Source organism: Lutjanus erythropterus, chromosome 20 (genome assembly GCF_056507025.1).
Source record: "Lutjanus erythropterus isolate fLutEry1 chromosome 20, fLutEry1.hap2, whole genome shotgun sequence".
Lineage (NCBI taxonomy): Eukaryota > Metazoa > Chordata > Actinopteri > Lutjaniformes > Lutjanidae > Lutjanus > Lutjanus erythropterus.
The window spans coordinates 16,993,673-17,009,638 of NC_139336.1; the positions used below are offsets into that span (position 1 = coordinate 16,993,673).

The 15,966-nt window shown below is 37.8% G+C and overlaps 1 protein-coding gene across 1 annotated transcript; it reads left to right on the forward strand.

Moving 5' to 3' along the window:
• The first annotated feature begins 4,067 nt into the window (after window positions 1–4,067).
• Window positions 4,068–14,742, forward strand: LOC146308308 (keratin, type I cytoskeletal 18). Its single transcript, XM_084746410.1, has 10 exons — window positions 4,068–4,235; window positions 5,817–6,089; window positions 6,261–6,386; window positions 7,290–7,372; window positions 8,510–8,666; window positions 10,155–10,322; window positions 11,104–11,229; window positions 12,243–12,460; window positions 13,424–13,452; window positions 14,493–14,742. The coding sequence occupies exons 2-10, from the start codon at window positions 5,826–5,828 to the stop codon at window positions 14,606–14,608; spliced, it is 1,287 nt and encodes a 428-aa protein (XP_084602536.1). The 5' UTR covers window positions 4,068–4,235; window positions 5,817–5,825; the 3' UTR covers window positions 14,609–14,742.
• The last annotated feature ends 1,224 nt before the right edge of the window (window positions 14,743–15,966 follow it).

Here is a 15,966-nt window from a genome sequence, read left to right on the forward strand (position 1 = left end):
GTTTGAATATTTCATTCAGTGTAAATATGATTTAGATGAATAGCTGAAACAAGCCGATACATAATATACTGTACATATTGTACTATATGTGACGGTGTAGATTAATATGATTTTCCAACCTTAAAGATACTTAAAGTGAAAATTTACAGACAATTATATATGTAAAGGAGTTAGAAGAATATAATCCTTTATATTTTAATTTTCACTCAAATCCAAACCAATTTCAAAAACAGAAAAGTCCATTTGGGACTTGTTAGGATAGCAAGACTACAAAAAGCACTATATTAGTAAAGCTTGTTGCTGCCCTCTTTTGGGATGTCCTGGTTCCTGCTTTGTTGCGCACTTTACATGTATTTACCAGTCTTTACCACACGGTGGCGACAGACTACAGCTGTAACACTGGAGATCACTGTGGTCTGATGGGAACATTCACCGGGGGGCGTATTCACATCATTTTCAACCAGTGAAGGAGGAATGACTTTGCAATAATCACATTCAAATGTTGATGCTTTTTTCTTTTTCCCCTCTTTTTTTATATATATTCCCATGTCCCTTCATGTCCATCATGTAACTTAGTTCCTCTACTTCATCACATCATTATCTTCCTATAAGATAATTATATTTAAATCACCTCTTAAAAATAATTTATAATCTGCTCATAGCACTGTATAATTATATTTAGAACCACCGTACATATTCAGAATGCTGTATAACAATAATCATAACAGTTTATATTACATTATAATTACCTATAAGGTCAACTATCATCCTGCCTCAGGCCCCATTTGTTGATCATTCTGACTTTTTCCTTTTTCTTTGAAAGTATCATAGTGTATTATAATTTCCATCATTGTAATACATGATAATAATTTAACAGTAGTCACTGGATACTACTGACCATAACCTGTGTTTTATTTCACCAAAGGGAAAAGTTGAGGTTTAATCAAATATGCTATACATTTAGAAAAGACAATCAATTAACATCATTTTCGTAAAGGTACTCCTGCTATTAATCATTTCTTTTCATTTAACCAATTATACAGTGTTCTAAGCAGATTATAATACATTATAAGTATGTTTATAATGCATTATAGACATTAGAGGTGCACCAAGATGTCATTATTTGTATCTGTATCTGTCCAATCAACAAAATTATCTCTCTCTGTATCTGTATTGGGATAGAAGACATACATCATTAACATTTATAATAAGATCCAAGAAAATCATTGCATTATATCAGCTTAGATACCAGCAGTCCAAAAACACAACATTTTTATAACTACCATGGCCTCAGTTTACCTTTTTTGTACTTCTTGAGCTGATGTGTTTCTGTAAACAAGCCTTCAACAGGACACTGCACGAGTGGTGTCGTTATTCTGATGAAATATGATCATTGTATCAGCATGGTGGCTCTCTAAAATACAATTTACAATTTGTCTCCAATGTTTCAGCTTGTAAAACATAAGGACAGATACATTGCAGAAAGCTGCAGTGACTAGTTTATAAGTGATTCTGCAGTAAACAAGCGAGAAGTCATAAGCTCAATAACGATAAAGCTGTACACTTGTTGCTCAAATACAACCTACAGGAACTAAATGCAAATAGAGACATTTGCAATTCTGAATGACACAAGGAATATTTTCATCTCACTTCAATTTGAATATGATAATACTGCATGCGGGAAACATAATGCGCTCCCACACATTTTTAATATCCCATGTCCCTCTATGTTTCTGCAAGATTTTGCATGGACAAAGTTCACAGGAGCTATAGTTAGAGGGACAATGAGAGGAGGGACAGTATCAGCCCCAGAGTCAAGAATAGACAGGAAGTCGCATTTCTGGACTGAAATTGCAGCATCAAGAGGAAGTTTTGATAAATAAATTCAAGTGGTTTTGTTTATTTTCTGACAACATTTACTGCAGGTCACAGTATACTGTATAGGAGCATGTAAGTATGAGAATGTGCACATTTGTACTCAATAAATTAAAGTAAATATTGACCACAGCAACGTCTATTAGTTAAAGACTTGCAAGTGTGTGTGTGTGTAGAGAGTCCTTCCCTGTAGCAGCAAACCCATCTTTAGATTAACAACTTTATTAACAATGATGCATTTTTGTTTCAGGGTGTATAGTTTAAGCTTTAATGTATTTTATTTCTGTATTAGTGGGGAGAGACATTCTGGTCATCCTGACCTGTTTTCAGTCAAGCCTTTACACCCCACACCATGCTTGTGTCACAGCAGGTTTTCTTCCTCTGAGTGACTTGTTGAATATTTTATCTGCAGCAGGTAGAGGGAGCGTCAGGTTACAGCAAGATGACTGACTGCAGGACAGGAGGGCTGCAGAGGACTGCAGGCGGGACTCCACCCACATAGATACAACCAGTAAGGGCACGGCCATGTTAATGAGATACTTAATAGCACCGATACATGAGAGGCCATACTTTATTGTGATCAGTGATGCTGCCCAGTGGAAGCTGAGTACAAATAGCGTCACTGACAGAGTTGTAATGTTTTTTTTTTACTATTTAAAGCTGCAACAATATCAACAATGGAAAACATATATGTGTAATGTGAAAGGGTGCTCTCATAGTGATGAACCCACAGAAAAAATTATAATGAAACTGCATCTCTCTTAGCTTGAATTTTTGCATTTTTCTCAACCAAAGTAGGGCTTTTAAAAAGCTGTAAAAAGTGTCTGCTTGCCAGATAGACAGACATATGGGAACTAGCTGGTGAACATAGTTTAGGGGTATTTATTCATATGAATAATTAAGTTGCTCTGGTGGAAGTGTAAATAGGAAGTTGTTTCCTAACACATTCACCATATCAACTTTATACGGTTTTCCAGTGCAGATAAACAAAAACTGATGGTCACATGTAGTAGGAGATATCTTGTGTGAAGCAGCTAAATTGTTGAAATGAACAGTAACTGCATAGATTCTGGATTTTTCAAATTTTAAATTTAATGCTGTGATTAAACTTTATTTTTCAAAAACCACATGAGACACAATGTTTTATTATGATATAATATTGTTAATAAGTATTTTATGGACCATATAAGGGCCTTATTATGTATTAACTAACACTTTATAGAAGATGTTGATATAAAGTGTTTGCAAAGATGAATGAAGAACTTGAACTTTCAGGCAGTATCATTTTGATGAATAAATAAACACTCTCATTAGTCTAATTACTGCTCAGGAAGCAAAACATGGGTGAAACACTGTAGTTTTTTTTTTACTTTTTAAACAATTGTTCCAACAGTCTAGTCATTTCAATGAAAACTATGTCTCAAAAACTGGTTTTCATGTCTCTTCTGAGCTATCTAATCTAAACAACAGAATCACATTAAAACCACTTATCAAAAAACAAAAAGAAACTGAGATATCAAACGCCTGATAATCTTTCTACAAACTGAAAGTGAAACTAGTCTGAAATCATTCCAATCAAGATTATGTAAAGGTTACAGTGACCCTTTTAAAGTCATTCAACAGGATATACAGACATTTTACCTGTGAACCTTCAGGTGCAGTAAACACACCTCATGTTCAGAGCTAGCTCCTCCCACCTCCTGCACACCTGCATATAAGCACACCTGTAGCATCAGCAGCACAGAGCCTGCTGTATTCCTCTGGATCCCACTGTGCCTCTATCTGAAGAAAATCCTGGTGAGTAGGATGTTATTTTAAGAAATTATTATGTTTTTGCAATTAGAATGATTAGAATTTATTATTTAAACTATTTTCTATTATTCCACATTGTTCTTTCATTAAGTTTAATAGTTGAGATTATGATAAATTGAAGCACTGATTTAAATTATTAATTCTAATTGGAAGAAAAAGCTTCAGCCACTTTCCTCAAGCAAGTTAATCTTATTTTCTTATTCACTTTCATTCGAAGCTGTCATCACAACTATTTGTCAGCTAATGGCAAGATGATTACCAAAAAAAAATTAAATGAAAGTCCATTTCCTGCTGAACAAAGTGTCTCCTTGTGTCACTGGAATTCACTCAGAATATTTTCCCGATCATTTTCCCAAGCTCTATCTTTCATCTGAACAAGGAGCGTCTGTTTCCTGCTGAGTCCTTTGTAGTGTTGTGGGAACGGTGTTGCAAGGATCAAGTGACAGGGAGACAGAGAGGTTCCCTTGGCCGCTAATCTACAGAGACGCACAAAAGCAAGCTTGCGTGAAACCTCGCTCACACGCGCAGACAAAGATGCACACTGTCCTGTACGTTTGATATCCATACTGCAACTAGTCATGCTTTAAGTCCAGCAGGTAATGTGAACACCTGTTAAACTTAATAGCAAATGAGGTTAAAGGGTAGGAATGGGAGAAAAACAGGTCACACTTTATTTTACCATACACTCATAAGATGTAACAAGCCATACTTAATTATTTATTTTATTAGACCCTTACAGACTTTCTTAGAGAGTAATTAGGGATAGATTACAATAGAAGTGTACTGTAAAGTAAAGTGAAATAACATATCTACTAAATTACACCCACACCTTCTTTGTCTGGTCCCATACAGTTGGAAGAGTAGTTAATATTGACGACTACTTCTTTGCCTATCTTGACTATAATGTAACAGTAAATCTGTATAGTCACCCATCAACAAAATATCCCTCTGCCTTTATAAATTTGGCCTTTATTTAGTTGTTCTGGTTCACATATTGCTTTAAATAAGGGAGTAACAGATATGTGATTTAATTTTAGTTTACAGTACAGTGCTGTTGCAATATGTCCCAAATTACCCTATAATTAAGTCTAATAAAGGTGTAGTAGTAAGAAATAATACACTTTAGTTTGCAGTACTGTTTGGTTGTGATGTGTCCCTAATTACCCTCTAATAAATTCTAATAAGAGATTTGACAGTGCAAAATAATAAACTTTACTTTACAATACAGTTTTGTTGCGATGTGTCCCTGATTATCATCTAAGAAAGTGTATTAAGCGTCTAATAAAGGATCTAATACTGTCTGATAAAGAACATGTTATTTCTAGTTTTTGCATAATTTGATACAAAGTATGATTTGTTACATCTTCTTAGTACAGTTAACATCACTGAAAAATAAGAAAAACATAGCTGTTACAATTATTTAATAGCATTTAGCTGCATTTTCAGTCGTATAAACCTTTAGGAAGGCTTCTGTTTGTTGAAGCCACTTTTCATCTCCTCAGTATTTTCCTCTCCTTGTTTCTCCTTGAATATAAAATGCATCTTATTATCATAGTAATAGACTATAAGAGAGTGTTCTCCGTCCCAGTGAGAGGCTCTTCTTCGACCCGGGGTTGAGCTGTAGTCATTTACATTTTGATTTTACACTGACTTGACTTGTATTTGAATTGAGCCGAGATGGACAGACTGAAGTGGCTCTGGCCTTAAAGTCAGTCATCTCTTGCAGATGCAGACTGTTGTTTGAAAAGCCACTAGCCAGCCATACATGGTCTCATTTAAAGACTCCTTTCATTGTTTTCAGTAGGCGTCCAGTGGTCTTGAATATAAGGCCCTCTTGTATTTAAGTCTGACCAAATGCTAGAACACATTTGCTTAAGGGCCAGAAAAGAGCTTTTCTACAGCCTGATCTCATGTAACACTATAGCTTGAAATGACGGCAATAGGTCAAACAGTCTGGCACATGAAGTTATGTATTTTCCTTATGACATCTGTAACTTGAACATCCATCCTCTCTCTCTTCACAGAAATGATAGATGTAACATGTGGAACTGGTTCTCTCTTCAAGCCTTGCCTCCATTTTGTCTTTAATTTCCAGTTTTGTTGCTCTTTTTTGTCCTCTGCCCTCGCAGCCACCCATCATGGCCTCCAGCATGTCGATGAGGAGTTTCTCCATGAACCGCCAGCCCTCCTTTTCCAGTCGTTCTCTGATGGACACCGGCCGCGCTCGCTCTCGCGCCTCAGTCTCTTTCGCTGCCGCCAGCCCGCTGAGCCGCTCGGTCTCTATCAGCCAGGATCTCAACGGGCCAATGAGCCTGCAGCTTAACGGACTGCACGGCAACAGCACCAACGATAAGGAAGCCATGCAGAGTCTCAACAACCGACTGGCCAACTACCTGGACAAGGTCTGATACGTACAACAGTACCACACTGTTCAGCTGCTGGTCAGCAGCCAAATGGGTGATGAGTGTATCCTCATTTAGCAGCATTCAGACAAGGAAATGATGTCATTAGTAGCAAGCTGAAACAGTTTGATCATTAAAGTGACTCCTCTTTTCCTCTTTGTCCTCCTGCAGGTGCGTTCGCTGGAGCGCTCCAACGCAGAACTGGAGATGAAGATAAAGCAGGTGATGATTGACCGCATTCCCAAAGGTCATGACATTGACTCCATGATGGCTCAAGCTCATGCTGTTGAGCAAGAGGTAGGCATGAAGGGACAACCACACCAAGTCAAGATGTCAAGTCCCAAGTTAAAGGGATAGTTCACCCAAACATTCAATTATTATCTATCTAAAGCTGATTGAAGGTCAGATTTAGTTTTTTAGTCCACAAAACACTGCTGACAATTTAAGTGAGTGGTGACCAGATTTCAAATGGAAAAACACATAAAATGCTCCTCCGAACTGCTTGTCTGGTGTAGTTCAGATCTCCTAAAACCTTGACATGCTGTTCATGCTGTTGGCTGAACTATTCCTTTAAGACAGGCAAGTCCCAAAAGTCATAAAAGTCCCAAGTCCTAAACTTTGGGTTTTTACACACTAACGACGTTATCTTTGGTATCATATTTTCCAACTGGAAACCTGCAACTTGATTGGCTGTTGTTGGATTGGGTCAAACAAATCAAGTCTAAAGACATCAAATTTGTGACTTGAATCTGACTTGAGTCCAAGTCATGTGACCTCTGAGACAGAGGTCTACTTAAACACTTGTGAGTTTGAAGTTTTATACTGTATATGTCAATCAACAGAGCTCAAGGTTATGATGACTTTGGTTATTTTACATAGACAAAACATTCATGCAAATGTCAACACATCACATCTTTTAGCAGGAGCTGAGTCAGTGGGTTAATCAGAGGCAGAATTTGACTCACATCTGATGTTTGACTTAACTTTTATCAAACCAAGCCTGAGTGAAGTTAATGATTATTTTGCCTATTTTTACTAAACAGAAAATGTTACAGTTTAATGAAGTTGGAATGTGTTACTCTATTGAACAAGAATTGAAGCATCAAATATAGAAGAATGTGTTAGACTAGTGGACTTCAGTGATTATGAATGGTGTTAATGTCTATTATAACATTGTTATTCCATGTTAATATTCATCAGGTGAGGAAGAAGACCTTGGAAAATGCTCGACTCATGTTAGAGATCGATAATGCTAAACTGGCTGCTGATGACTTCAGAATCAAGTGAGTGATTACTGATTACAGTATAAAGATAAACTGAAACTAGTGTCTATTTTCTTTTTCATTTGACTTTAAAGTTTTAAGGGATAGTTTGGATAATTATCAGTACCTTCTGTGGATGACTGTCGGTATTCCCTCAGTATTGAGAAGCAGCAGTGAAACTATGCAATGAATTATTGTGAACAGTCAGCAGGAAACGCCATCAGGCAGCCTTTTCTGATGGGAAACCGCTGTTGTATAAGCCAGACATTGCTCTCTCCAAAGCTACCAGACTCCTCAAGCAAAAGCAGTTACTGGTCTATGGCTGTCTCAACCGGTTACTGTGATGATGTTATTGTGTGTCTTTGCCATTTTAAAATGTTGTTATTTAATGATTCACCAAAGTCACACAATAACACAAACAAACTAACTGATTGAGGCAGCAGTAGACCAACACTCATATAATGGCACGTTCCCACTGGAAAAGGCTGTCTGATGGCAAGGTAAAGTGGAGGAAATATTCTAACACTTAAATTATATTTATTTTTTAGATTGACCTTTATTATAGTGGCTAAAATGTGTTTTGTTGTGGACCCTGTCCACAGTAATACATTGCTTAGCTTCCAAGCTAGTGCTCCTCTCAGCTTCACCAAACTGGAGGCATGCTGACTGCCATCTACTGTAGGTAATAAAAATAAAAATAATAATAATTTAAAAAAATTAATTCAAACTATCCCTTTAATCCATGTCTTTGATTAAGGTTTCACTGCATCTGCTTCATGCAGCAGTAGCTACTTTGCACATTTATAGCAACTGTATGGTATATATCAGTGTCATATTGGATCAACTTAAAGTTAAGATTTTTCATGGAATTTCTGATTATTATTGGAAAACATCACATCACTTTGATTTCTGACTGAGACTTTGTATTATTCTAACCATCATGTCCAACTTTTCCTGTTCTTTTTTCTTGGAATGTCTTCCACGTGCATAGAGATTTTTGATTATTTGTTAATCAATAATATGCAAAGAGATGTCGGAACTCAGTCAATACAAATGTTTTTCTTCTTTGATGTATAAGTGTTTGCTTTCCACTCACAGACATATAAAAAGTATATATCAAGTGTTTAGTTTTTCTGCTAATTTTCTGGACTTTGCCAGGTGGGAGACTGAGCTGGTGATGTGTCAGTCTGTGGAGCGCGACTGTGTTGCTCTGAAAAAGGCCAAGACCGACCACGAGCAGATCATTGCCTCTCTGAGGGGAGATCTGGACAGCCTGAAAGAGGAACTGTACTTCCTGAAGAAAAACCATGAGGAGGTGAGTCTGTTTGTCAACTCTTCTTTATTTTCTTTTTAATCTCCTTTCTTCTTCACCCACATTGGTATGCAGGTCTTTTAACACTCTGTTTTTGTCACATTTACTTTGCCTTCTCCATTACTTGACATTTGCTTCGTCTCGTTTTCATTCTGGCCCTGTGTCTTATTCTCCAGCTTGCCCTCACAAACAACAAGCTGTTTGATATCAGACTGACCCAATTTGGTGGACTTGAGAGGTCTTTAGCTGACTGAAAAGAACATGTAGGGAGGGGGGAAGGGAGATAGAGGTGGTCCTCTGGTTACTACACACAAAAGGAGCAGGTAGATCTAGTTTCCCAAACCTGTTCTTTTTGTCCAATCAGCTGACCTGAGGCGTCCGGGCTACTGTCCTCTGGGGGGATGAGAAACTAAGATAAACTCACGCCCTCACTAAAGGAAGGGTGGCTCTCCTACTTACCAAAACAAGACATGAGTAAGACTGCTGGGACCCAGTTCATTTATGATATTTGAGGATTAAAACGTGACATTAATGTGATGCAAAAAAAAGTTTGAGTCAGAGTTTGAGGGCCAAAATTTTATACTCAAACCATGACCTGCTGTAGATATTGAGAATGACTTTGACCAAATGAGACTGAATGATTTTGACTTATGTGTATACTTTAATACATCATGCATATGTATCATGTTTGCAAGCATATTACCTATGTATACTTTAGCTTTTCTTTTTTTTCTTTTCTTTTTTGTCTTGTTTGAAAGTAGAAAAGTGATGCATTGGTGGTTTGGTCTTTTAAACTAGCTCACCAAGGACTGTAAAGGCCACATTGTCTGCTGTAATCTATGAAATCTATGTCATGTCTTTATGTTGAAAATGTAGACTTTTCCCCCGCAAAAATAGAAAAGTATCTCTTGGGGTTAGCTGGGAAACTAGTTCACGGTGTTTTCTTTCATGACTTTACTTCCCAAGCAAGGATACACCACTGTGCATAAAATCAAGTACATAATTAAAGTTTATCATCCAGCAAAGGCCGTATCAAGAGTATTAAAAACACATGAATCCACATTATTACAAATTGCATGTGACATGAGAGAGTGAAAGAGATCCAGTGAGCATGCAGGGTGTGTGTGTGTGTGTGAGAGAGAGAGAGAGAGAGAGAGAGAGAGAGCGAGAGAGAGAGAGAATTTAAAAAGCCAGAGGTAAGGTGAGCTCTGCACCATCAACTATTAATGGAGAACATCTAAATTATGAAGGTGCCCTCACATCCTCTCTGCCACCCTGCGGTGTAGGATTCACAAAACTATTGCTGGTTCTATATGTTGCACTTACACACTCACACAAGATCCAACCATTGTTTATTGATTTTCTCCAAAAAGCAGATAATAGATAATTCGCTGGGATTTGTTGACTTCAATCACCAAATGGAACAACTGGTGCAGTTTATTTAGAAATGCAGTGCACTCGTGAGTATTAAATACTTCTCTCCCCCTGCAGGAAATGGAGCAGATGAAGTCTCGTATTGCCAGAGACGAGGTGAACGTGGAGGTGGACTCTGGTGTCAGCGGGCCGGAGCTGGGCACCATTCTGTCTGACCTGCGCTCCCAGTATGAGGGGATTGTCAAGAGGAACAAGGACCAAGCAGAGCAGTGGTACCGCAAGAAGGTGTGAAGAGAAACTGACATTTCTTCTTTCTTTAATCAACTGATTCATTGAAATAGGGTTGCAATAATGATTATTTTCCGCTAATAATTGTGTCCACATGTCCAAAAAAACACTGTAAAATCCATACAGGGATTTAGTGGAATCACCTAATCTTTTCTCAATAACTTGATGAAAATATACAACTTGTTTTTATTAAACTTTTATTTTACTTTTTTATTTTCAGAACGCTTCAGGACTTATGAACACGAGTTATTTATCTTGAAATTTTTCAACTTGAAATGACTTAAATGAATGTACTGCACAGAGTTTAGTCAACCCACTAAATTAAGTTTCTAAAGAAACATGATTAACATATTAGCAAACTTCCTAGCATGCTTCTGGCTTTGTGCCAATGCTGGAACAAAGAAAGTCCAACAGGAGCAGCTGCAGCTGGAAGTTCTTGATGAAGAACTGACTTTTCAAACTGACAGACTCATTGTAACTGAAGAGTTGTTGGTTCAAGTTTATTTAGTTTCAAGTTTATTTAACTAGAAAAGTTCATTTGTTTAAACTACCTCAAGTTGTATTTCAACTTCAAATGTTAAGGCAGCCCAGACACTTCTTTAAGTTAAAACAAGAGGCCCAGGTTATATCTTGAATATTGATATTCATGAAATGGCCCAAGGAAAGTTAAAAACTATATTCAAAACTATAAGCGAGAAGAAACACAAAATCTTTAAATTCATCTTGGGTGTCTATTCCTCTGATTTTTTTTTTTTTTTTTTTGCATCCTGTGCTCCAGCTGGAGACAGTGCAGAGCGAGGTGAAGGAGAGCAACGAGGCTCTGAGAGGAGCTCAGAGCGAGCTGGTTGAGAGGCAGCGCTTCCTGCAGACCCTGGAGGTGGAGCTGGAGAGTCTGCACAAACAAGTAAGCTCCTACACCTGAGGAGCGAGAAAAATTATTAACACACCAAGTGACATAAGAGGAGGATTTTATTCGACATATGGAAACATGATTGGTGTGGTGCCAGGAGGGACTTGTAAACTGCGACTAAGCCTGATGTAATTGTGTTTTGGTATAAAAAATAACTGTGCAAGTGATACTTCTGCATTTGGAGCTGTGCAAACAAAATCTAATGCACATGAAACTGTGCAAACATGATTTTAAAATATGGTTATGACTATAGCCTTTTGACAAAGCCATGATTAGGTATGGTGTTATTTTAAAGACTTTATTTATGAGAGATTTGTAAAATGACAACATATAAAATCCTTATATTTCGGTCTCAATTAGAGGAATTTTTTAATGTGTTCCATCTGTATCCATGCTATGTATCATCCATCTTGGAAAGATCTGTGAAATCTAATTTTGATTCTCTCTCTTGTAATGCTGTGTTGACAGTAAACATGTTCTCCCACGCTGATAAGTCATGCAAGAACATCCTGGGCTCAGTTGCTAAACTCTATGGGGGCGAGTTTCGGTGGTGAGATGGATAATCCTGTCTGAGCAGCCACTGTTTGTTTTGGATGTCAAGCCCTTGTCAGTTCACAGGCATTTGTTGATAATGGTTTGGGAAGTAATTTCAGGATCAGGAGACGCTGAGGTTTGATAACTCCTGGCAAACACCTTCTCAGGAAATGCGAAGTGGTTGAAAAGCCAAAACCTTTAATACCAGCCAACCTGAAGCATCACATTACTGCTCGTTGGTTACAATACAGTCAGTGCAGACACTGAGATGATGGATTAAAGTTTGGAATTACAGAATTATGAATAATTTTGGGACATTTCTTAAACTGGACATGGATTATTCAAGTGTTCTTTAACTGATACACTGATATGATTATGGGTAACATTAAAAGCACACAATGGAAATAGTAGACCGAGGTATGCAGATAAGGCAGGTCAGTTCTCTTGTTATTTTGCCTCCTTTCTCTCCTCAGATAGCAGCACTGGAGGGTAACCTGGGTGAGACGGGTCAGAAGTACTCAGGTGAGATGGAGCGGCTGCAGGCCACCCTGAGCCAGCTGGAGGATGACCTGTCCCAGCTCAGACTGGACATGCAGCGCACCAAGACCGACTACGAGCAGCTCCTCCGCATCAAACAGAACCTGGAGATGGAGATCGCCACCTACAGGCGCCTGCTGGAGGGAGAGGAAACGTGAGTTTTCACCAATCTCATGAAACAATAGGGAGAGAGATTTAAAAAAGGGACTGGTGCAAAAGCTAAATATGTTTTATTACAATATGAGTCTGCCCATGATAACTTTTTACTCACTTACTCAAGTTAGCTGCTGAGATCCTGGAATGCCGCGTCACTGAAAAGAGTATGACGTGGCAAAAAAATATGAGCAGTCAGATGATCATACAGGTTTTAATCAAACCCCCATACTAGTTAGACTTAATTGGAAGAGAAAACAAAGGCAAAATACTGAATTATTAACTAACTATTCATTGTAAACATCAATCACAGCTTACAGACCAACTTGCAGTTTTCCTATGAAATGTGGCACTAACATTCTGCGTGCGCTCACTTTGGGTTTTTCTGCAAACAAAGTGGGTTAGAAAATATTAGACTCTTCACTTGTTTACAACTTGTCTGATCTGACTATCTGATCGCTCTGTTTCTGAAGGAGTATTGACATGATTGCAGAGAAGGAGCTTTAGCACTTAACTCCCCTGTTATTGCAAAAATGGTGTGCTGCGACAGCTCCGTACGGTTGTCAGCGGCCTCATAATCTCAGACCAGACGACACCAGATATAATAAAAGATATGATACAATATCAGTGTGACGCAGCCAGGTTTGTTAGAAAAACACTGTTTGAGTTGCTAAAATATACCAGTCTACTGCTAGCAACATTAGAATTTTAGCTAAGGTGGTTTTCCTCAAGACACCTTTCATTACATTTCGTTATCCAAACTCAACTGTGTTAGATGCAAAAATCAATACCACTCTCATGCTGTCTGCTACTAGCCTGTTAGCTCTATCCAACGTTAACAAAACCCCTGAAAACTTGTAATAAGTGTATTGCACAAAATGTTGAACTGTTCCTTTAAATGTGTTCATTTTGTTTTCAAGTCAGTTCAAAGCTGATTTTAACACGTTTCCTTTCTGTCCATCAGAGTCAAGGAAGTTCCTCCTCCACCAAAAAGTGAGTAATTGAAAAAAGAGAGTTAAGTCACCATCTGAATGTCAGAGATCAGGATGACGTCTGAGCTCAGTACTGTATTATATAATGGCACATTAGAAAAGAGTGAAACCGTGGTCATTCATTTATTTTAAATGAATCTTATCACCACCTGAATGACACATCAGGGAAGTAAAGAGTGACTAAATCTGTAATGATGTAAGAGATAAGTTGAACAAACTGTTCACAACCTGCTGCATAGCAGCCAAACCTTATATGGGTTCAGATGTGAATTTGAGACAGCGTCTTATAGTGAGACTGACAGACACACATATATTCCCTCACACACACCCAAGAGGCCCAGGAGTAATGATTGTTTCATGAACCTCAAAACAATGCAAACACCACTAACAGCTCTGCTCCTATAGCAACAAATGTGGGTGTGAAAAGATTTATCCCAGTGTTGTAACCGTGTGTTGATCTGATTTAAGTCACGCTGCTGGATTAACACTCTGCAAGGTGTTTTGAAAATGTTCATCTTTGTCTCATAACACTAGAAGACTAAAGACAACACAGAATGAAAGACTGTGAAGTCCTGCACAGACAGAAAAGTTGAATAGTTGAAACTGTTTTTACAAACCAAGTGTTTTTAGTGAGAACTATGTCCTTCATCCTGAACATCCTGAACCTGTCAAGACATGACATTTTATTTTCATGCATAGAAGTTCGGTGTGCAACACATCGGACTACATCAGGAGAAATTAAACTCAGACATTCACCCTTCATGTTTGTAATGTTCTCGTCTCTTTGTCTCCTCTCATATCATCTCCTCCACCTCATTGCATCTCATCTCCTCTAATCACATTTTCTTATATTTTATAATCTATCTATTATCGTCACTTTTCTTCACAGCTTACTATCTCACTAGTGTAAAACTCATATGATCCCATTTGATATTATTTATTTATTAGTGTCTATCTAATCTATCTAATTCCTTTTTTTTCTTCTCTTTGTTCCTCTTCCATCTCATCCCATATCATCTCATCTCATCTCTGTCTGTGCAGAAGAGCCTGACGTTCGCACCAGGAAAATTGTAAAGGTGGTGACTCAGACGATGGTCAACGGGAAAGTGGTGGACGAATCCAGCGAGGTGGAGCAGATCGAGGAGACCAAGAAATAAAAACAGGGAGTAAAGAAAGTAAAAATTAAAACGGAGAGTAAATGACACAGGGATTTGCAGGGAGAGGGAGGAAGACGAAATAAAAATATTAGTATCAGAATATTACACATGACCTGTGTATCATCATTTGGAGCATCATTTATTTTTGCAACAGAGAACATAATGTTTTAAACTGGGCATTTTGAGGAGCGTTGCTCGATTATGAATGTTTTGTTTTCAGTGGAATGTTTTCCCACAGCTGACCCATCAGTTATTCGTTGATCAACTGTTTGTTTCTGGAGAAAATGCCACAAAAAATATTCTATGTTCAATACCACTTTAGCTTTGCATGCTTATAGCAGTTTTTAATAGAGATGTTTGTGTGTGTTTGTGTGAGAGCAACTGACTAATCATTTTCATACTGTTTTACTAATACAATGCTGTGTACTTAAACAAGATATTTATTTCTTAGTGTGGAAAAGTTTACTTTAGTAAATGTAATACATAGTTTTACTCATATAAAAAAATATCATTTAACTGTATTTGCTGTTTTTGCGTTTGTACTGACTAAAGCATGTCCATCTCTCTGTTCTTATGTCACTCAGAACACGGAAACATTATGAAATCAAAAAATGCCAATGTACAGTGTCCTCCATGTTGTGATGTTTCTGTAAGCTAGTATCAGTCTAACATAAAAAGCCCTTGGCTCAAGCATGGAGAAGAAGTTAGCATACAAGGCTGTCTGCCAGAAGCTCTTTTTGGCAGAAATATTTCTGCAGACAGTCTGTCTAACATGTGGTTTACGGTCTATTTTACACCAAACCATGATCTTTTCCTAAATTATCTTGCCTAAACCTAACTTTGTTTCCCAAAAAATGAAACCAAACTGTGACAGAAAACTGAAAAAACTCTTTACGGTGGGCTGATGGCTCGCTTCATGCACTGGGGCTGTTGGGTGTCTGTAGCTGTCGTGGGTCCGACTCCTACCTGTGGCCCTTTCCTCTGCTCTCTCTTGCCCTTTCCTGTCATGTCTTTAATTGTCCAGCAGTACTTTGAGCTAAACACTAAAATCAGTATGCTAACATATTTACAGTAACAATGCTAACATTCAGATATTTATTATTAGCACTAAACACAAAGCACAGCTGAGACTGATGGGAAGTTTAGCAGGTCACCAAAGATCAAGATCACCAAAATCAAAGGGATGCATCGTCTTGGGAGTAATATTACCATCCCAATATAAAAACTGTCATTCTCATAGACACTTTTACTTGATTTTCAACTGCTGATGACATATTTTGGATTTTGCAAAGTTGCAGTAATCTAGTTATGCAAAAGTGCAGAAAAATAGCACTTCTTTCGTTTCTTTCTATCTTCTG

Bases quoted from the DNA above. Each gene is read 5' to 3' on its own strand.
- LOC146308308 (XM_084746410.1), top strand. From the start codon at position 5,826: ATGGCCTCCAGCATGTCGATGAGGAGTTTCTCCATGAACCGCCAGCCC. The intron at 6,090-6,260 runs GTCTGATACGTA...GTCCTCCTGCAG, and splicing joins TGGCCAACTACCTGGACAAG to GTGCGTTCGCTGGAGCGCTC. The intron at 10,323-11,103 runs GTGTGAAGAGAA...CCTGTGCTCCAG, and splicing joins AGCAGTGGTACCGCAAGAAG to CTGGAGACAGTGCAGAGCGA.